At 38.9% G+C, this 22322-nt stretch overlaps 3 protein-coding genes across 3 annotated transcripts; 2 read left to right on the forward strand and 1 right to left on the reverse strand.

Moving 5' to 3' along the window:
* Positions 1 to 594: 594 nt before the first annotated feature.
* On the forward strand, positions 595 to 7060 carry LOC139934583 (exosome complex component RRP41-like). Its single transcript, XM_071928862.1, has 3 exons — positions 595 to 861; positions 1342 to 1548; positions 1898 to 7060. Exons 1-3 carry the CDS (start codon positions 700 to 702, stop codon positions 2258 to 2260), a joined length of 732 nt encoding a protein of 243 aa, XP_071784963.1. The 5' UTR covers positions 595 to 699; the 3' UTR covers positions 2261 to 7060.
* On the reverse strand, positions 3180 to 17018 carry LOC139934582 (protein LSM14 homolog B-B-like). The gene is made up of 8 exons (XM_071928861.1): positions 16780 to 17018; positions 13062 to 13225; positions 12088 to 12271; positions 11127 to 11534; positions 10503 to 10652; positions 9602 to 9743; positions 8828 to 9074; positions 3180 to 8079 (listed from the first exon to the last, which is right to left on the reverse strand). The coding sequence occupies exons 1-8, from the start codon at positions 16898 to 16900 to the stop codon at positions 8038 to 8040; spliced, it is 1458 nt and encodes a 485-aa protein (XP_071784962.1). The 5' UTR covers positions 16901 to 17018; the 3' UTR covers positions 3180 to 8037.
* A 2050-nt stretch (positions 17019 to 19068) lies between these two features.
* LOC139935131 (ficolin-2-like) lies at positions 19069 to 21561 on the forward strand. Its single transcript, XM_071929605.1, has 4 exons — positions 19069 to 19133; positions 19880 to 20016; positions 20717 to 20981; positions 21223 to 21561. The coding sequence occupies exons 2-4, from the start codon at positions 19990 to 19992 to the stop codon at positions 21471 to 21473; spliced, it is 543 nt and encodes a 180-aa protein (XP_071785706.1). The 5' UTR covers positions 19069 to 19133; positions 19880 to 19989; the 3' UTR covers positions 21474 to 21561.
* Positions 21562 to 22322: the final 761 nt, after the last annotated feature.

The raw sequence follows: 22322 nt of genomic DNA on the forward strand, positions 1-22322 counted from the left end.
TATATTTCTGTTTTGTTCTATATTATTTTATATTATTATTTCGTTATATATCAAATATTATTTCGTTTTATAGATATATATTTCATTCTATATATATTTTATTTCGTTCTATATATTTTGGTTACGTTCTCTATATATTTTTTTCGTTCTATATATTTTTCGTTCTATATATTTATTTTCGATCTATATAATTTTCATTTCGTTCTCTATATTTTTTATTTCATTCTATATATATTTTATTTCGTTCTATATATTTATTTCGTTCTATATATTTCATATTTCGTTCTATATATTTTTATTTCGTCCTGCATATATTTATTTCGTTCTATGTATATTGGTTTCATTCTATATATATTGGTTCCATTCTATATATATTGGTTTCGTAGTAAAGTCATAAACGGCGCCCCATATATATATATATGGTTTTGCTCCTATATATATATATATCTGGGTTTGCTCATTTAGTCATAAACGGCCCCTCATACAACACAGTGTACATACAGAGACGGACTACTCACCGTGTATGCAACCTCGTTTCCGTATTACTTTATTTCCAACGGTACTTTACAATAAGACTGATGAGAGATCGAGAGATGTCAACCTCGTATTGCTCGATGGTGTTATAGTGGGGGTGCTGGTACATGTGTACAATTCATGAACTTTATTTTGGTGCAGAAAAATTGTTTATAAACCGCCGAAATGGAGCTACTTTCCGATCAAGGGTTCCGAGTTGATGGTCGTCGTCCTCATGAATTACGAAAAATCCAATGTCGCATGGGTGTATTCAGGCAAGCTGATGGATCCGCTTATATTGAACAGGGCAATACGAAAGCTCTGGCTACAGTTTATGGACCGCATGAGGTATGTATGTAGTGTCATGACTCTGTACATACATGTACAATGTACATGCATGGAGGAAGGAAATTTCCTTCCTCTTCCTTCCTTCATGGTAATATAATATTTTAAATTTAATAAATTAGGAAAACTAAATGGTTTGTTGTTTTTTCTTTTCATTTAGTTAGTATTACTTTTTTATTTGTTTACAAATGAAATACACTAAATATTATAAGTTGTAATATTTGTAATAATAAAATAAAGTAAATTATATCAAGTGTTTTACTACTGATATTGACAACTAACGAGATAACGGAGCCTCAAGCCGAATTCAAAGCCAAAGCCGTGGTTTCAAAAAGGGGCCTTTGTTTCCAAAAACTTCAAAACTATCTGTGAGACATTGTATACAATACAAACTGTGGGCATGTGTTTGTTTTGTATTCATAGTTTTGGCTGTGAGTTTGCAACAGATTAGTCCAACTTTTTTATTTATTGGTTCTTTTACAGGTGACAGGCAACCGTTCCAGAGCCCATCATGATCGCGTTAATATTAACTGCCAGTACAGCATGGCAACATTCAGCACTGGTGAGAGAAAGAAGAGACCCATGGGTGATCGAAAATCACAAGAAATGTCGCTTAATTTACAGAGGACGTTTGAAGCAGCGATTATGACCCACTTGTATCCACGCTCGCAGATTGATATTTATGTTCAGGTACGACAGAGATGAAATAATCAAAACATTTTAAAATGATCAATCATTGATAACCTCACTACTCTACATGTACTCCTAAAACTATGATTGAGGTTCGTTTTGCAATTGTTTCCATGATGGCAGGCGATAGCGGAATGAACCTCATAGTTTTAGGATAAATCCTACTGGTAAATATTTCCAGATGATGTTTGTAGTAACACCATTTGTGAGTAGTGTTGTTCCTGAGAAGAACCAGTGGTTTAAAATCAATATTTCGTAACTATTTCCAAACATTAATTTGTGTGTCTTTGGAGCATCAGACAAGCCCAGTGCTAAATGTTGTAATTCACTGTGCCTTATTTCGTTACAGATTTTGCAGGCAGATGGAGGGAACTACTGTGCATGTGTTAACGCTGCTACATTAGCAATCATTGATGCCGGCATACCCATGAGGGATTACATCTGCGCATGTTCAGCAGGGTTCATCAGTGACACCCCCCTCGTTGATATCAGCTATTTGGAGGAATCTCTCGGGGGTCCTGAGATGATCTTAGCCGTCCTGCCCAAGTCGGAACAGATTGCCTTATTTCAGTCCAACTCTCGTCTACATGTTGATAACCTCTCTCAGGTGTTGGACATGGCAATGAAGGGATGCAAGGATGTGTATACAGTACTGGATGGAGTAGTGAGGGACCATGTTAGTGAAGTTACTGACAGTATGGATAGGAGTTGATTCTATCATCTTGATTTGAAGTTGGTTGAACAAAGACAAACTGACTGGAGCAGGATTTGGAACACCGGATTAACGCGCCGGTGCTCTACCAACTGAACTAAGTACATGTAGCCCTACATGTATGCTGGGGATTTTCCCTATTTGTCGATATCTTTGGTTTTCTATCAACATCATCACAGAATTTTTTACTTTGGAGTATGGTTTGAGGATGCTCTTATCATGTCAGTACCACAGTGAAGTTTATTCTCAGAGAAGTTCATCAAAAACATGCAGAACTTGGTTGCAAAATTACTTCTTTCAATTTTGAGAGGTAGGGGCAGGATCCTTCCCATGCACAAGCTTGTGCGCCGAGCAGATAGCGCGAATTGAATGCAGATAAGCGCACATATCACCTGATAAGGCAAAACATAAAATTTGTATATTTTACTAAAAACAATACATGTATAAACAGTTTTAATTCAGCTTGCTTTAATCAAACTTCCAAAAATGTTTGACCACAATGACCCCCAGTTCTGACAAATCCTGGGAGAACCTCAGCTTACTGCATTTCTACACTTTGATGGACAAATTTGGGGGTATTTTGTTTGTTACTACACAAAAGTTAATCAATAAAAGCATAAAATGAAGACTTGAATTTGTTAGTACTGTGTATTCTGTGTGTATTCTGCCTAAGATGAGGTTCTAATCAAGGTTTCTCCTTCATCCATCTATAGAACATCATCGGATTTTGATAAACAGAGTACAGCAGTGACCCACAATGAAAAGACAAAACCAACATCAACTTGTTGACATGCTGTTTTATTCTTTAAATCAGTTTTATTTGAGAGATTTTATAACTTTAGTTTTAGGGTCAAATGATGGCCTTGCTCAAGGCAGTCGAATTATTCACTCCGAAAAAAGACCGCCGCTTTATAAAAACCCACCCGTATACACTGCAACCACATCGCACGACAAGATGCCCCTGTCCACTATCCGCATGCGTGTCGGCCTCCGCATGCGGTTAGTGGTACGAGTGCAGATGACTTGTGTGCACAGTAGTCGTACGATGTGACAGTCTGTATACGGGTGGGTCATGCAGTGTGATTACACGCACCACGCAGTGTGTACGGGTGGGTATAAAGCGGTGTCTTTTCGGAGTGAATAATGGGACTCCCTTGTTGAGCAAGGCTAGTCAAATGAATGAAAACACCCTAGTGAGAACATAATTATTGTGACGACATTGGTCTTTATTCCGCTATAGTTAATGGCCAGATTCCTTCCATATCATCCAACATACACCACTTTGTGGTAACTCAATACATACATTGTACACATGAATTGTTGAACTTGGTTAAGATTATGAATGAATTGCCTGTTCAACTTACATGTAATGTAGGCCTTGTGTCCATTAAACCAACAATGTCGGAAAATTTGTGAATAAAATTTTGGACTTGAAACAAATTCTCCTTATGGATTCACAAGAATTCCTTTGACTCGCCATAAGACTAGCTCCAGCTGTATAACCCAATACTTCTCAAATAACTGCAAATCCCAAATCACACACTTGCTTTTATAAAATCATAAATCTCTGAAAGAAATCATGGAAATTATGGCAAAAAACAACTTCATGTAGCGACTTGTCAAGTCCAACAGAATGTGCGAGTCACTTAAACAAGTTCCAGAAAGCCATTTTTGTTTCTTTCACATTACCAGCACTATACTTGGGAGAACTAAAGGTTGCCCAAGTTTTCTTTCTGAACAAAGACAAACGCAGGGTCCAATTATACACTGGATCACTGTTGACTTTTTACCTGTACATGTACATCCTGTACCAAGCAATATAGACCAATGGTCACAATAGATGGATTGCAATAGATGAATTTTTTTTTTTTGAATTGTACACGCGTGAAGAGCTGCCACTGCCTAAACGTCATGCGCGGCTCGTACACGCCAGCATGTACACGAGTGCACTTTTCCATTGTTTTACATCAAAGATGGTGTTCGAAGACGCATATATTGTAACCAATCTATTAGTCAACTAATACTATAGTCCCTTACTCAATCTTGCTCCTGGTTATAAAGAGTGTCAACTATGGGTGCGTTCGCTTAGCTTCCCTGGGTCGACCTCGGTCTGTTCGAATAGCTTTGACAGGGCTCACCCCCAGTGCCCTGCTTGTGGAGTAGGTCACTTTGGGGTGATTAGCTCTTGTCATGGGTGATTAGCTCTTGTCATGGGCTCACCCAAGTGAGCACTGCGTGGTTGACCCAGGGAAACTTATTGAACACACCCTGTATGTCCATGTGGACCAAAAGTAGAAATCTACTTGTTTTGTTCAGTTAGATTGGTCAGGCCATCAGATTATCGAGTTCTTCCCCACTCCCACCCCTTCCAGTTTGGAAGGACCAATTGTCATAAACAAAAGGAAACGCAAAATAAATTATTTGGCCTGCGCATAGTTATATCTACACCACAATCTGGCAGCTACTGTTTTATCTTTCTATGGATAGGCGCAAGCTGAAGTTGGTCTCATATTATTTAGACTTACTGCTTTCATACATACATGGGATCATGGTTCACAAACCTGTCAAAAATGTCCACATTGTCTAGTTTATCTCTCAGTTGCTTTACAAATTAACTTCATATTTTCAAAAAGTAAAAGAAACAAAACCATGTATCCAAAGTCATTAATCAAATCAAGTTAATTCACAATCAATTTATTAACTTGAAAATGTAAATATGGACCTCATTTTCCTTTGGAAATCCTAATAATTTACAATTTGTTTCAATGAGCCTATAACACCCATGTCAACAGCAAAGGCAAAAAGATATAAACAATTTCATACAAGACAGAAAATTTATCTGGAAGCAAGATTTTGATTTAAAACAAAATCTGTTAGACAACTGATGTTGTTTTATATATACTTTAATTAACAAATACATGTACCAAATATTTTTAAATCTAGAAATAAAAGCCAGTGACAAATCTATTGACTTTATCTGGAGCTGTTGGCAGGGGCTACAAGCAACTATCCATAGCCACTGATGTTGCCTTTACCTCCAACACTTAATGCCTGAGTGAGTAACAATTTCTTATTGGATAGGTACTTTTTACATGTATTGTTTTATACACGAGTAGCTTTACCTGTACACACTTGGTTGTAAACCAGTTTGACTTAACAAGTGACAAGAATACAACAAATTTATCATAAAATAGACTTGGTGTATCGAATCAAAAGGTCCTGTCAACCTGTGATCCGTTTTGTAACATCACATTATAAACAAAGTTTGGACTTTCTCTGATAATGAATATGTTTCCAATGTTAACACCACCCACAGAGAAAAACTAAAGAGTTTACAATTACACACACTTTGGAGAGACAATCATCATCACTTGTTTAAAGATCAAATAAAATATCGCATGCCTACTTGGCATGCAGGGAATTATTCAATTGTGCTCACAATATTACCAAAAAAAATCCTCTTTTTCATAGCAGCAAATAATATGAAAATTTATAAAATATCGTCTAATTACAGTATTAAAGCAGTATCGCGGAATACGATAAAGCCTTGGTAGTTTACATGGTCTTCTTTTGCAAATTTGTTTTTCATTGACTAATGGCAGCTAGCCCGTTTGCGGCTACACAGACTGTGGCTACAGCTGCGTCTGTGGCCAAGACGTCCTATACTTAGTTCTTGATGGAACAGCAACCCAGATGTAGCCTTATAATGTTGACATGGTTTCATGACTTTTTACATGCACCTAAATTGGCTTCACTTGATGTTGAATGTGTGGAGGATTACGCATGAATAACAAGAAGATTTTGGAGTGTTTTATAACGGTAGTTAAATTCAGGATTTTAATGCGATAACACTGGGTTTGTTGGTGGATTGTTTGTCAACTACAACAACTCCAACACTAGTCCAGTACATCATCAATAGGTTTGTTAAACTCACCTTACATGCACGCTAAAGATTCCTAGTTTGTTATCTGTAAGCTACCCTAAATAAACCGTGTCAAAATATAACCCATCAACCGGGCGGTCTTACACTCAAACAGTTCTTGATCCTTATTTCTGTTTTTAAGTGGTGCCCATCAATGTTCATGTCACACAAATCAATTTTACAGACAACCTGCAAAACTTATGTGAACATTCAAATGCTTTTTCTTCATGGAGACAGCCTGGAACTGGTTGCCTGAAAATTCACTGCTGTGACAACACATGGCCCTTGGGCTATTACAATTGGTTATTTCTTTATGCAGTAGAGTTGCTTCTAGGCTTCCTGTACAAATTACCTGGAGTGACAATACCCTTTAAGCATACTAACCAAACTCCAGGGCCCTCAAATTTGAATATCATAACAAAAGAGCACACGATAAGGCTTTCTTTACCCAGACTAGATTGCTAGCAGGCTAAGGAGTGACACTACCAGGCAAATATTCCAATCTTAAACTTGCACCTTGCAACCAGACTTTTGTCTCAAATTATTTCAGAGGATATTTTTGTCTAAAACAGCTTTTCTTCATGTCCAGTGTTGTCAACAAAAAGTTATCAAACAACTTGTCCGTTCTTAACGGGTAAAAGCAACTTTAACAACCCACTATATACCACTATTGTATTTTAAGGCAACTACATCATCCAAACTTTATAAATAAATTAATTGGCATTGAACAAAGTATTTTGTGAAGCAAATTGGCTTTTAAGCAATTCATTTGTGCGAATTGGCTTTTTAACGAACTCTTTCTTTTTTTATCAAATTCCTTTATCAAAACAAGTACCTCAGAGTCAATTATTATAATTCCAAAACAAAAATAAACAAAATAGGAGACATGTTGACATAGTAAGGCATTCCAAATCAACACTTAAAGAAGTGCCATCAGATCAAGAAGTTGATCTTGAAAAATCTCAAGAACGAGATCCAGCAAAACTAGACGGTGTATATCGTACACACAAACTCTCATCCTTACACAGGGTAATAAATTAGTCAAAAACAGAAGAAGAATCAGCCATAACTGTTAGGTTTGAATCTTGTCTAGCACAATAAAATACTTGATCGTAAGTAACTATAGATATAGTTGCTATGCAACATGATTCAGGCAAGCTTATGCATATTTAACTACAAGACGGCAAAACTCACACACAACTGTGAATGAATGTGTATGGTACAAGGGTTTGCTCCTCTGGAATACAAAAGCATGCCGAACCATTTGACACAGCAACTTTCTACAGTCTGAGGTATTCCAATTGAAGCAGTAACTTGTTACTAAGCAAGTCATTGTACAAGACTTTATTCAAATCTAAAGCTGGCCTCAGGTTGACCTTGCGTCAACAACAAAAAGTCGGCGACTGAATTTCAGGATCACACTGCGCCTGTGCTAAGATCATCAGGAACTTTTTAGTCTGCGAATATTTATGACCTGAGCGTAACTGCGATGATTTTAAGGGGATCTGAAACAGTCGCCGCTCAAAAAAATTAACAATCACAAGAGCAGAACAATTTCAACTTGAACAACATGATCCCAACGGTCGGGAACCAATAGCAGGCGCATGATTTCTCAGTTGTTGTGACCTGAGCATATTTTGTCTACGCATTGCGGACAGTTTGTTGCGGGCGCAACAAAAATGTAGGTCAACCTGAGGCTGGCTTAACTCGCATCTGGCTCATTGGATAGAAAGAGAAATAGAGAGAGATGAAAGTAAAGACCAGGGGAAGCTTCTTGCATTCCTGGCGGGTGGGTTGGAGTGCCTCATCTATCCTTTGGTATAAATCCTTGCTAAGCAGACTTCAGTTTAGTGTCTTATGATGTGGCCTCTGTTGCTTTTTCAGTCTTAACTGTGATCTGTAAATGAATACAACCAATTAGGTATTAATATAGTGGTGCACACGTTTAATAAAAGACTGTTCTGCAAAATCTTCAAACACGTACTCGCCTTATACCTTCACTGTTCATTACTGAAAATTAACGCCAATCTTAAGGTTAAAGTAACAAGGTCATCATTATGTTTTTGTCATGCTGATTTACAAACAAAAAAACAATGAAACAACTGATATCACTTATGGAAGTTTCAAAAGACGGTGTCTACTTGTTCAGGCAAACAGCAAAAAACTCTCTCGGTATTTTTACAAGAATGTTCAATTAATCGAATGTTTAGCGAGGTCACAGCAGGGCCCAATTTGATGGCTCTGCTTACCGCCGAGTTCTATGCTTACGACCACGTTTCCCCCTTGACATAATAACACCAAAATTCTGCACTAGCCTTGTAAGCGTAGAATACCTAGTAACATGGAGTATGCACGCGCACGTCAAAATTCGCCCCTAACCCGTGAAATACAAAATACCCAGGTATGAACTGCATATCTGGTTTCAGCAGTCTTCAAATGACAACAACCCTTAGGAATCTGAAAAATTATTCATGCATGAATCAGTTTTAAGATTCAAACGTTTTCAAGACGTCTCCATATTAACAGGCTTGCAATAAAATAAATCATCATAGAAAATTTGAATGGTTTTGTACAGTGTTTTTTCGAATTTGAATGGCACAAATGAAAATCAGCTGATCAGAGGAAAGTTGCATACATGATATTACCTCACTTTGCTGATTTGTGTCGTTAGCATGGTCATTCCATCCTCCTTGATTTCTCCAGCCTCCTCTTCCTCGGTTGCTTCTATATGAACGCCCACCTCGACTCTGACCTCGACCTCCTTGATAGTTGCCACGATAACCCCCACGATAGTACCCACGGTAGTAACCTCCACGACCACGGTTACGGGCGTAGGCAATGCCAAAGGTCTCGCAGTTCATCTTGCGTTCTTCCTTCCAATTTTGTCGCTGCCTGTTGAAATAGGACGGAAATAGAACATTGACTTAAATTAATAGGGAATAGTACTTTGTGTAGTTCAAAAATGATTGGTTAAAAACACATCAGCGACTTGACAAGATATTGATGAACAATATACAAATTTATGTAAAAATCAAGCAAATGGGACAAATTAAAAGTGAAAGAAAAACTAAATTGTGGAGATATCTACTGGGCCAGCGATATTTTATTAGGAAGGCATTTACTTGAAATGACATTAAAAAACTTACTTTTCAAGCGTATCTCATTAGACTCTCAGGGGCCAATTTTACAGCGCTGTTGGTAATCAAATTTTCGAGCTACTATGATTTGGCACAGTTTCATCACCCATTTTCATGAGGTAAGCACAGGAAGATTGGCTTGCCAGCGCTATGAAATTGACCCCAGATCTTGTTGCTCAGACATCCCCAGTTCATTCCACACCTTCAAAAAGCACAGATTCTTTGCTTATGGTAAGCAGAGCCATGACACTTGGCCCTATAATCAATTGATTGATGACTTACCCCTTTAAGTCACTAGATATGTTATCAAAGAAGGACTTGGAAGAATCGTAGTAAGGTTCCTCTTCCTCAGGAGCATCACTAGGCTGGGTCTCATTCCCGGAATCCTCAGTACCCTTTACTACGTCACCATTCACTGTAGATGCTGCAAACAAAATCAATCAAGCAGTTTATTTCCACAGTATCAACATCAAATCAAAGACAATTTAAATTAGAACAGATAAATAGATGTTTGATAAGAAAAATTTATAAAGAATAAGCAATGACCTTCATGAAAAAATCACTGATTAAAGAAAATCTCTCAATACTTTGCAAGACTTTGACGTCATTTATAACCAGTGTAGAACAACAACAAGACTTGTTCTAAAACTCAGGCCTGAAATTCAATCTTTGAGAGGGGCAAGGCCAATTTCATTTTGCAAAGGGCACTTCCATTGGCAAATCTCAAAGTCTATCGTAGATACTTGAAGAGCCATCAACATGATCAAGGCCAAGACCAGGGCAACAGATGGAATTGCCTCCAGGCCAGTTAACTGTCTTGTTACCAATACTTTCAACATTATTGCCAACCAATGGTGACCAAATTGTTTGACCACTCTAACACAAAGCCTGATATCTTACTTAAATATATCAGCTCTGTCGAGTTCAGAGGCCAATTTTAAACACACTAATATCACCATGAATAGAGCAAAATAACAAAAGAAGAGAGTACGAGTGCAGTCGACTTTGGAAAAAATGGCCAGGAAAAGGTTACAGATATCAATATATACAACAAGGAAACTGACTGGGTACATTTTTAAATGATTTTGGGGTTGAACAAAGAAAAGAGTGGGACTCGAACCAATGACCTCCCAATTAACAGGCCACCGTTCTACCAACAGAAACAATTTCGTTTTGTACTTACATCCATCTAATTTCAGCTTCTCAGTAAACTCTTCTTCTAGTGTCTTCTTCTCAAACTGGGCATTGGAGAAATCAAAATCACTGCCGACCTTTTCCTTGACACCTGGCGATCGAGGGCCACGCCCTCTTCCTCTTCTGTTTTGATTGTAACCTACAGATGAGATGAGATGAGATTCAAACTTGCATTTATTTCCAATCTTCATAAAATTTCCCATACAGTACATGGCAAAACATGGAAAAAAAGCTCTTTTTACAAGGCAGAAAATGTTGTAAAGTACGTAGCAATAATCTCGAAGCCGAGGCCTACAGTGAGATGCCTGATGGACAGTCAAGACAGGGTAAGATAATAATATAATATAAAGACTGTATTCCCTGACACTGGGGATATTAAAACTGGCTCCCACTCAAACAATACAGACAAAAACACTAGAATTTAGAACAATCAACTAACGGACAGATCGAGAACTGATAAAAGAAAGAAAGAATGAATATTCAGTGTGCAAAATAAGTTCAGTTTGTGCTATGCAAAACCGCTGAACTATCGTTCCAACTGTCAGTAATCATTAGACAATTTCTTAAGATCAAGAGGAACCCTAAGGTAAACACTTCAAGCCTTAAAACTCACCTTGCCAGTTCTGTCTTTGACCCTGTGAAGACCGCCCTCTATTATCCCGATCACCTCTTTCTCCTCTGTTGTCTGTTCGCTCTCCTCTTTCTCCTCGTTCCCCTCTCTCGATTCTCTCACCCCTCTCTGGTCTCTCAACCTTGTTCTCAGGTTTCTTATCCTTAACCTCCTGTCGATGGATCTCCTTCTTCTGGTTTGGTTTCTCCTCCTTGGAGCCTCTTCGTCGCTGCTGCTGGCTTCGCTGAGGAAGACCTTGTTCCTCTCTGTCTTTGGATTGGTGCTTATCAGCTGCGGAGACCTTAGTAGACGCCTTGGTGTCTTTCTGGGGACTGATTGGACCGGAAGCCTGTACACCTTGTTCCATGGTCGGTGAGCGGCGTGTCATTGTCGGTGGTGGGGTTGTGTGACCTGTAATGGGTTGATATCAATGAGATGGCTTCCATACAAGGCTTGTGTTCATGATCAAAGTACAAAAAGTACATTCGTAATATCAAACCTCATTTACATTGTATGCTTTGTGTATCTTTCTATGGCTGTCTACTTATAACAACATGCTATAAAGTCCACCCTCTAATATAAATAGCAGTTATAAACAGGTTCTGCTTATAAAGAGAATATTTTTAAGTATCAGATCTCATTTCTGCTTTGTGTTTCTGTCTTCATTGTCTTCTTGTAACAACTATCCTCTTAATAGAGAGGTACATGGAGTCCGGCCAGTCCCAAGGGATCTTGTTATAACGAGAGTCGAATGTATACAGGTTGGTTGGTAAGACATTCCCATTGGTATTAGGTACACAATAACTCATGGTCATGCTGACAATTTACAACCGACAAATCCAGACAATCTTCAGCAATAAATTTGTTTCACCTATTTCTTCTTTTTAGGTTTCATTTTTGCTCAAAATTATTAGATTAAGGAAAATAAAGGAAGAAACTTGAAAGTCAATCATTTTTTTTTTACCAGATAATCCAGGAGGGTGGCTTGGTTGACCCCCAAAGAATCCAGGCATGACTCCTCCGATATGGCCATACTGATTGTAAGGCATCCTATTATACGAGCTATACTGTCCTTGAGCATTATTGAATGAAGGCCCTCGATGATATCCCGGAGCAGTGCTATGTGAACTAGGAATAGCAGCAGAATGCTGTGAAATAAAACAATGGTGTTATAGTAAGTTAAAGGGGGGTACTCATGATCAAGGGGGAGGGGGAGGGAGCTGCAATAAATTTGACCCCATCTCCCTGGAGTTATTATTAACTAAGGATCCTTCCTCGCTTCAACAAAATCAAACACTATGAAGCCCTGTTCATAAACTGTACTTCCTGTGAATGTGAGTGCGATACAAATTTTGATTTCACAGATTTGCAACAACTAATTCACAACAGTTTAAACTGTGTTCAATTCCTGCGAAACATTTGGTGCAAAAGCAGCCATGTGACATTAGAATTCGCTTCACTTTTGCTTTGTATAAACCAGGCTTATGCCATTTTAACACAAACCAGGCTTAAGGCATTTCAACACCCAAAACTGCTGAACTCTGGTTAGAGTACTCTGCCTGAACACATGTACATGTACACAATGTAAACAATGATCAAATTACTGAGTACAATAACTAAACAAAACACCAAGTTGGATTTTTGAAGGGTTGCAGTGGTCAGGGCTTATGTTTTTAAATACTTTTTTTGCCAACTTGACCTTAAGTTCTCCAATGAGCTTTACATTAGTGCCCTGTTCATTAGGCCAATAACATTCTTGTACTCCTGTAAGCTCCCTGAGGAGTATACAGCCTGGGCTGCCATGGCGCTCCAAAGGTTTTTTCAAACACGATATCAACCTCTACTTTCACAGGTACCCATTTATACCCAACAGGTTCATATTTGTCAGCACACCATTTGTTTTTCAGTTTCCTCTGAAATTTGAAACAAAGTTCTTACCTGTAGAATGGCAGGATCTTGGGCGATGTTACTCTGAGGTTTAGGTGGTTCACAAACATGTAGCTCTTTAATATCACTCCCTTTGAAAATGATTAAACTGTACACCTCATCTCCTGCTACTACAGTCCTTGGAGCTTCTCGTCCCTCCGTCCCAAATGACCGAACTGAAAATAAGATTGCAAATTGTTAACTTGGGCTGGTAGGGATCAAAACCAACGCTCAAAGGTTCGCCAAAGGTTTGCCAAGCCCAGTTTAGGCCTGTAAGCTTCGTTTATTGGTAAAGGGCACCCTACGAGGAAATTGTAAGTTTCTACTGTAACGTTTCAAGGACATCAAGGCAAAGACCAGGAGGCATGGAGACAATTGTATCTGGCCTGGCAGGTTGTCTATTTGCAAGATCAATTGGACCAATGTGACCATCAACCTGTGTGAAAGAAGTCCCAGAGTCTACTGTTTTTCCAAAAATACTTTTAAAAACCTCCCACCATTTTTTTTTTTTTTTTAAGTTTGAGAAAATACTGTTAGCTAATTGCAGACATGCTTACCAACCAAAATGAACTGTGGTTACATAAAAATATGTTTAATCTTAGCGTTTTGCAAATGCCCAATTGCCGGGATGAAATCGTTCCCTGAAGCTGTTGTACCATAGTGGGGGCTGGGTAGTAGTACATCAGGCCTAGAATTCCCCCTTTAAAAAGGTTGGGCCATATTCATTTTGCAAAGGGAACTTCCATTTGAAAATCTTAAAGTCAATGGAAACTTTGAAGGGGCAACAAGACCAAGACCAGGGGCAGTGGGGCCATGGCCCCATGGCCTGCGTGTAATTCCAGGCCTGTATTGCTTTGCCTGGGAATTCCCCTGTGATTATGACACAAATTTGTAATCACAGTCAACCACTGTTTTGCTGATGTGCAAGACGCAGAGATAAAAAATACATCACTGATAAGTAGATCCTTCGTTCATTTACACATTGGACTTGGAGATTAAATCCGTGTTGGTAGAATCACAAGAATGTTCGTCATGATTTTTGAAAAGCAGTAAAAAAAAAAATCAAATCTGGTCGAAAGGGCACATTGGTGATTGGTTATCCTGAGCTGTAACCTTCCGGTCTCCAAATGTTGAGAGGATGTAGGAATAGGATAGGAATAGAGTTACAATTACTGCATCTTATCTTAAGAAAGTTCAAAAAACGTTACTGACAGTAAAACTATAACCTTTGTAGTATCCTAGAGCTGCAGATTATTACTACAGTCCGACGGGAGAGACCACTGCTAGCACATTATGCTATAATTTGTATTTCACTCACTGAAATTTCTGAGAAATAACCTTCCTTGGCGTCACATGTCTATTGTTGGAACTTTGGATGACTTGTTCATTGCGAATGTATTGGGAACAATTTCTGTATCACGCCACCACTTTTTCATTCGATATGAAATATATTAGACCGGCAGCCCACAGCACTTTGGTTAAAGGAACGAGGTACCAATATTTGAGTACAGGAAAATTTAGTGGATAACCTCACATAGTCAGATATGGATGTCTGCCAGGGACCCCCGCTGCATTTGGCGCATGGACCCCCAACGAAGAGGCAAAATAATGGGCTGAATCAAACATTGTAGGTACATGTACCACATGAAACCAAGTGGAAATGGTCATTGAGATGATGCTTAGTAAAAAATATCAACCGCCAGACAAAATTGTCTGCTGCATTAGGCCTGCCAGACACCCCCTCCCCCAAATATTTACTGTACAAACCTATGGGTTGAAATTAACCAGTTGCCAAATCAGCTCCGATTTACATGAAACTTTGTCCAACTGTTCCACTATGGCTAAAATGAACACACACCAAAAACTAAATCCATACTCCATATCGTTTCCGAGAAACAGCCTCTTAAAATAATATGCTAAAACCTCCGACCGACTACGCGAGTCGTTGTGATATTTTTTTCAAACTTTAAAAGCCCATCAATTTAAAAACGACATCAGCTGTAGGGCTGAAAAGGTGTACATGTATGCTGTTTAGGTTGTGGCCCTGGATTATAAATTTGGTTGCATTGGGCCTGCCAGACAACCCCCCCCCCCCCCCAACACCCCCAGGGTCAAACATCGGAGGAACGACCTAAAACCAAGTAGAAATGACCAATCCTATGCACTATTCTTTATACAAGAGAGTATCAACCGCCAGACAAAAGTTTTGTTGCATTGGGCCCGGCAGACACTTCCACTCCCCCAGGTTAATTAAACATCAGAGGAACCACCTGAAACCAGGTTGAAATTACCAATAACACTATTCTTAATACCAGTATCAGCTGCCAGACAAAAGTTTTGCTGCATTGGGCCCGGCAGACACCTACCCTCCCCTGGGTTAAACATCAGAGGAACCACCTAAAACCAAGTTGAAATGACCAATAACACTATTCTTAACATCAGTATCAACCGCCAGACAAAAGTTTTGCTGCATTGGGCCCAGCAGACACATCCCCTCCCCCGGGTTAAACATCAGAGGAACCACCTGAAACCAAGTTGAAATGACCAATAACACTATTCTTAATACCAGTATCAACCGCCAGACAAAAGTTTTGCTGCATTGGGCCCGGCAGACACCTACCCTCCCCTGGGTTAAACATCAGAGGAACCACCTAAAACCAAGTTGAAATGACCAATAACACTATTCTTAACATCAGTATCAACCGCCAGACAAAAGTTTTGCTGCATTGGGCCCAGCAGACACATCCCCTCCCCCGGGGTTTAACATCGGAGGAACGACCTAAAACCAAGTTGAACTGACCAATAGGCCTATACACTATTCTTAATACAGGTATCAACTGCCAGACAAAAGTTTTGCTGCATTTCGTACTCGTACGATAACAAAACAGGTCTCGAAGATTTATTCGTGGCGGTAGGGGGAAGGTATGGGGGAGGTATATCCCTTTTTATTTTTAGTGAAAAAGTGGTGTGGCAGGATACTGAACATACTGAAAGATATCCTTGTATTGAATCAAGGGATCAGTTTGACGAGAGGTTTCTTTGCCTGCCTTTCAATTCATTCACCTCTGTGGATCCTGGTGTGGTGCAAATCCCACCGCAGACCTTGCATGTATGTATGTGCATGGGTGGGTTTTTCAATTTCAGTTCTTCCCGTTTGCATGGATTTTCCCCATCTACATCACAAGGGTTTTCCTCAAACATTATAGAAAATCAATTACAAAAATTACACAACAAAGCTGATAATTTGTATTATATACTATTTGTCATCTCCTTTATTTTGTTGGCAAGGATCGTGTCAAATGCATTGTATTTTGTAATTTGTAAATGTAATTTTCCAAATAAATTATTGTGAGAAAATGAAATTACTGCCAGGACAGCCATTGCTTGCCAAAGCAAACCATCGAGCAATGGTTATAAACTTTTTCATTTTACAAAAAAAGCAAATTTCACTCTCATGTTTTGCACTTAATTGTGCTAGAATCTTGATCATGATGATTGTTGGGTCACCTGCTTCTTCTGTGTGTCTCGTCAATACATTTTCAATGCATTTACGTCGTCTGTGCTGGATAGGCCTACTCCTAGTTCAAGATAAAATAAGTTGTACAATGATTTGAAATCAACTGCATGTAAAAATTTGAGTGCCCTGAAACTGTACGGTCCAATGTACATTGCAATTACAAGTAAACACTATACAGAACAACAATGAACGGTGGTCAATGTAATTTCTCACCTTGGGACAAAGTTACCGTGGACTTCACTGTGTCAATTGAGTATAAACACCCCTCATAACGAATCTCTGATTGTGAAATCAGGCTAATTGTACTCCCGATATACGGTCCACCGTCAGTCATGATGAAAATTGAGCCTTGCCGACTCAACCACGAGATGATGTTGGATGAAATTTGCACCGATGGTTTGACGATTGAATGACGAATGCCATCAAAAATGGCGCAGTGAAATACTATTGCATTCTGGGTAATATTATTCTGAAAGAAAAACAATCTGCATTCCATGGTTCGCACGCGGTATGGCTAGAACAACAGTGTGGTCGTTGTATGGGACCAGCGAGAAAAGTACGTAAAGTATAGAGGGAAGCAGGGGCTAGGCGGGGACAGGACCAAGAAAGGGGGGGGGGGGGTTCTCCTATCAACCTGAGAAATAAAAAAATATTTAGTTTCTGGAAACTCGGAGTCTCATAAAGTAAAATTAGTTAAGCATTACCCTCAAGCTATTTCCTTAAGCTCCTCCATTCCACAAACCATGATTAAAAAAAGAAAAAGAAAAAAAAGGGGGCCGTTTAAAGGATTCAGGTACTTTTTTAAAATGTCCACAGATTTACATTATTACTAAGGTTGTGTAGTTTTTGAGAAATGAGTAAAACAAGTCACAAAATAGTTTTGGTCTCATGAAACCAAAATTGTTTTAGCATGTAGTTTTACCAAAACCATAGCATAACTGGTTAACACGTTTTTACATGCTAAACCTGAGACGAAAATTATTACTTTTACTCATTTCTCAAAAACTACAGCACCTCAGTAAGTACAGTTTCAAGGGAAGCGTTCTCCTGTCATAATCTTCAAACTGTGTAAGTTTAATGTAAATATGTGGACATTGTGTGTTTTTTGTTAGGAAAAAGTACATATTATACCCTTAAATTATACCTCCATGATTCTACCTCCCTGTCAACAATGGTGTCTTGCACCATGGAGGAAGGATTTTTCCTCCATGCTTGCACGTTCGCAATGATGATACGACACGAGAGACAGCAGTCTTTGTTGGCTAAGTTCACTTTGTTAGCCAATATTGCAGCACGAATGACTGAAAAAGAGACATCTGTCTCAGCATGCCTTGATCGAAATCCAGTTTTGTAGACAAGCTTGCCCTTATTTTTTTTTATAGGAGATTCTGTCGCCGGAGAAATTCTTGGTGTTTTTTGTTGTATTAAAAAACTACTTCTGGTGTAGCGCCCTCTTTTGAATCATCCCCACCCAGCCCATGTTTTAGGGAGCTTTCGATTCGGGAAGGGAAGAGGGAGCGAGACGGTATATATAAGAGTAACCCCAGTATATGAGCATCTTGACGTGTTTTACCATCTTTCAATTCCCATCGAGCATGTATTCGTGTATTCGGTTTGTTACAACAATTCAGGGCTTTTGTTTTCTGGTTGAAAAACAATCTACAGCATCAGCCCCCCACCCCCCCCCCAACACACACACACACCCATGTTTATGGTGTAAACCGAGGACTTCTCTTTGTTCTCCCATTGTTTGGACATAGTTTATTTTTCAGACGTCCCAATTGGTTTTGTACATGAAATCGAATTGAGGACGTCCTCGGTGTGACTTTTCCCGGATCCCCTTTTGTTAAAGTCCTCGGTTTGAATGCGTAGACATGCCCACGCCCACACACACCCGCACGCACACACCCCACGAAAGAAAAGAAGAAAAAGAAAAAAACAAAACTACTGAAAACTAACACAATTGATGTTAAATTTTCGTTAGATTGGTTTTGGGGCACTTGCCAAGTTTACCGCTGTATTCAAATTCATTATGTCAACTTTGGTATACCGTCATAATTGTCATTAATAGATTTGACAACATTATGAGGTAATTTATTTAGGTTGGTTATTAGATCAGTGCTTGACCAAAACAAGTTTGTGCGCAAGAGGAAGTGGTAAGTTGAAAATAAAATATAAGTCGACGTCTTTATACACTGTGAGCCAATTCTTGGTATTCTGTGCCTCTGAAATTAAAAAAACATATTTAAGCCGTTTGGTCAAAAAGTCGGATATTGCCGAATTCTTTTTTGTTTCAGCGTGCATTAAAATGGCACCAGCATGTGTAAAACTTACCATACTAGTCTTCATAGCTTATTTTGCTATGAGAGCAAGATCACAAACTCAGCAAAGCATTGGGGCTTCGACAAGTGAGACTGAACGATGTGTGTGTCAGCCACACATCACAGTCAATCCGCCCGTTTGCGGACGCTCCGCAAATCAAACGGCTTCTTCTGAGATACAAGGTCTCAAACGACAGCTGGAGGAGCTGCAAGATGCAGTATCTACCCTAGTCAAAGTCATTTATGGTAAGTTTATTATGTTATTGTTTTGACAATGTTCGACTAATCAGCTAAAACTTGCTCAAAATTCTCCTGTAAATTGAAGATTGTTTCCCCCTTTTACAATACCGAACATTAATTTGGATGAAATCACACATTTTGGGAGCTTTGTTTGTTTTCCTATTTACCCTAAGAAGTAATTATTCTCTCGTCCTCGGAATAACATATGGATACTTCCCAAGGGTCATTAAATTCAGTTAAAGAAAATTAGGTTAACTTTATAAAGAAAAAGTTGTTTCATCCCGTCAATACCGACAAGTAGTTTAATTTCTTAAATTTGTTTGAACCAGGCTCACATTACAGCCGAAATAACAAAGAGAACCACAGCGACGAGAGCCAGTTATTAATGGGCCGTATTCATAAAAATAATAGCAATTGCCTTTTCTAGGCTTTTGCTTATATCTTTATACATAGTATTATGTAAGGAAAAGCCTAGAAAAAGCAATTGCTAAGTTTTATGAATACGGCCCAATTGTGGCTTTAAACTGAGTACATGCGTTTGAAAGCTTGGGTTTAAAAATACTTAGCGTAAAACCTGCAGTCGCAGGTTCACATCCCGCATTAAATAAATTGTGGAATAATTCAAGTCCTTTGTTTTTTACCTGTTGGAATTTCCTTGCACAGAGTTTTGAATATTAAATGGAACTAATTAAGTCGTTGCATGTATACGGGAATAACAAAAGAATGTTTGGGGTTTTCATCAATGTGTACAGCTGCCTTTCCAAAGGATTGTTCCGAGATTTTTGCAAGTGGTGCATCGTTCAGTGGCGTGTACACGGTTCAACCTCTAGGCTCCGGTGGGGCTGTCAATGTGTATTGTGATATGGAGACAGACGGTGGTGGATGGACGGTAAGATAACACACTATTACCGATAACTCCGCACCCATGCAAGGTTGTCATTTCTCTGTTCCATTTGACACAACATTCAACTGAAACGTGTCTGAGATTGTTTGCTTTTCCCGCAAACCTTGCGTACAAGCATTGCGAACAATCCACTATACACAAACCCATCTTTTTCATTAATAATGAAAGTCAAAGTATTTTCAAAAATCCAAAAAGGCCAAAATTCTATTGCTCAAATTTTGAAAACGTTTTGTTCGGTTTCGTTTGCCATTGGGTCTCTATTAATGGCCTAAGATTGCACCACAGAGCATCGAGAATGCAAAATTTTCCCGGGCCCTTAAGCGGGCCCGGATGCCGTGAAGGCTTCACACTCTCATGCTAACTCAAATTGACAGAATTGCCCCCTAAAATTTGTGTCATAGATCCGCACCTGAACTTGACGCTGTTAACCCAAAAGGTCCGACTGCTGCTCACATTTCAAAGGCTTATGTTCTGTTCCAATTTTCGCCTCTTATTGGCCTAATGATAAGATTGCAGCACAGAGCATCTAGAATGCAAAATTTTCCCGGGCCCTTCGGCGGGCCCGGACCTCATGCCCTTAATGACACCACCCTCTGCTTCATAGCAGGCTCTATCTTTAATAGATCAAATAAAATTGAAGAAGACTATATTATAGGAATAAAAAAAAGACACTTCCCTTTGATAGGTTTTCCAGCGGCGGAAGGACGGCAGTGTTGATTTCTTTTTGGACTTTGCCAACTACAGCCGTGGCTTTGGGAATCTAGAAGGGGAGTTCTGGCTCGGTAATGACAACTTGCACCGTCTGACTGCTCAGGGCGAGTACGAACTCCGCGTCGATCTCTCAGACTTCCAAAACGAATCCAGTTATGCCAACTATGAATCGTTCAGCATCGCTGATGAGAGCGACAACTATAGGCTGACGGTAAGGGGCTACTCATCAGGGACCGCAGGTATGAATTTAAGATCATTCTCGCAAAAACCAGTACAGGAAAACTAATTGACAATTCGGCATTATTAATAACTGCCACATAATGGGTCCAGTATTTTGTTTCAATCCAAGCCAAAGTTCTACAACCCAAATAACTGAATACCAACATTAAAACCATAAAGATTGCAAAGTTGTTGCTATGTAATTAAAAAAATAATAATAATCAGATTAACGAAAAAGTTAAAACGTCGTGTTTGTTTCAGGTGACTCGTTGATACACCAGAATCAGAACCAGTTCTCTATCAAAGACCAAGACAACGATGCAGGCGACAGGAACTGTGCCCAGCTGTACCACGGTGCGTGGTGGTTCAGGAACTGCTTCTCAACTCATCTTAACGGGGTATATCTTCGGACCACGGCTGAATTTGCTCAGGGAATTATTTGGTATGGCTGGAAGAGGTCGTATTCTCCACTCAAAACCACAGAGATGAAAATTCGACCCTCTTCACGTTAATAAAAACACCATACCACTTATAAGTTGCCGCTCGTAGTAAAAAAAAATGATAACAACTAAAGGCTGACATCGTTTTTTGTTTACAGTATGCCAGTGAAGAAGACTCGTTGTGGTCGAAACGTAATAACGTAAAAAGTTTTCTTTGTCTCGTTTTGTTTTGTTCCTGGATCGAATTTACCTAAAAACCATATACAAGTAACTGTATTTACAAGTTGATGTCAATCTTAAGATGGTGTGTCTTTGATTGAGCGCCTTGTCAAAACTGTAGAATTGCTGTTTTGTTTTTATGAATGTATAATCAAGTTTGTTTTCTCTTCTTTAAAACTTCAAAAGAATTAAGTGCATTTCGTAGTTGGTTTTTCAAGATTGCTTTTTTTCTTGTGTTATTTCTAAACTTATACGAACACAATAATAAAATGTAAAATTAGTATTCACGTATCACTTTACTAGAGTTTGACAGAATGAAGCCTATTAATGGTAACTTAAGATTAATATCGAGTTTATTTTGACACTACATTCAGTCCTGTTCGCTGTACTGTCTAGATACTTGCCTTTATAGATAAGATAACATTTTAAGGCAATAGTTTTTGACAAAAACAACCTTTGTTAGGGTAGGTTTTTGAATCAATGCTTGACAAAGAAAAACGTTTTTGCGCAAGAGGAAGTTGTAAGTTGAAAATATCATAAATCAATGTTTTCACTACGAGCTAAACAATGTTGTTATTGCAACAATGTTGTGCTTCTAAAGTGCAACCATAAACTGCTGTTTCAGAAAGTACATGATTGCCCACAATAACAAATACTGGTTTCATTTACAACGGGCGAGACTGAACAATGTATGTGCCAGCC

The sequence above is a fragment of the Asterias amurensis genome, chromosome 3 (assembly GCF_032118995.1).
Source record: "Asterias amurensis chromosome 3, ASM3211899v1".
Classification (NCBI taxonomy): domain Eukaryota; kingdom Metazoa; phylum Echinodermata; class Asteroidea; order Forcipulatida; family Asteriidae; genus Asterias; species Asterias amurensis.

Coding starts and splice junctions, on each gene's coding strand:
- LOC139935131 (XM_071929605.1), top strand. CDS start 19,990: ATGGAGACAGACGGTGGTGGATGGACG. Junction 20,017..20,716: donor CAGACGGTGGTGGATGGACG/GTAAGATAACAC, acceptor TCCCTTTGATAG/GTTTTCCAGCGGCGGAAGGA. Junction 20,982..21,222: donor CTACTCATCAGGGACCGCAG/GTATGAATTTAA, acceptor TGTTTGTTTCAG/GTGACTCGTTGATACACCAG.
- LOC139934583 (XM_071928862.1), top strand. CDS start 700: ATGGAGCTACTTTCCGATCAAGGGTTCCGAGTTGATGGTCGTCGTCCT. Junction 862..1,341: donor CAGTTTATGGACCGCATGAG/GTATGTATGTAG, acceptor GTTCTTTTACAG/GTGACAGGCAACCGTTCCAG. Junction 1,549..1,897: donor AGATTGATATTTATGTTCAG/GTACGACAGAGA, acceptor ATTTCGTTACAG/ATTTTGCAGGCAGATGGAGG.
- LOC139934582 (XM_071928861.1), bottom strand. CDS start 16,900: ATGACTGACGGTGGACCGTATATCGGGAGTACAATTAGCCTGATTTCA. Junction 13,226..16,779: donor CACGGTAACTTTGTCCCAAG/GTGAGAAATTAC, acceptor TCTTATTTTCAG/TTCGGTCATTTGGGACGGAG. Junction 9,744..10,502: donor GAAGCTGAAATTAGATGGAT/GTAAGTACAAAA, acceptor TTTTGTTTGCAG/CATCTACAGTGAATGGTGAC.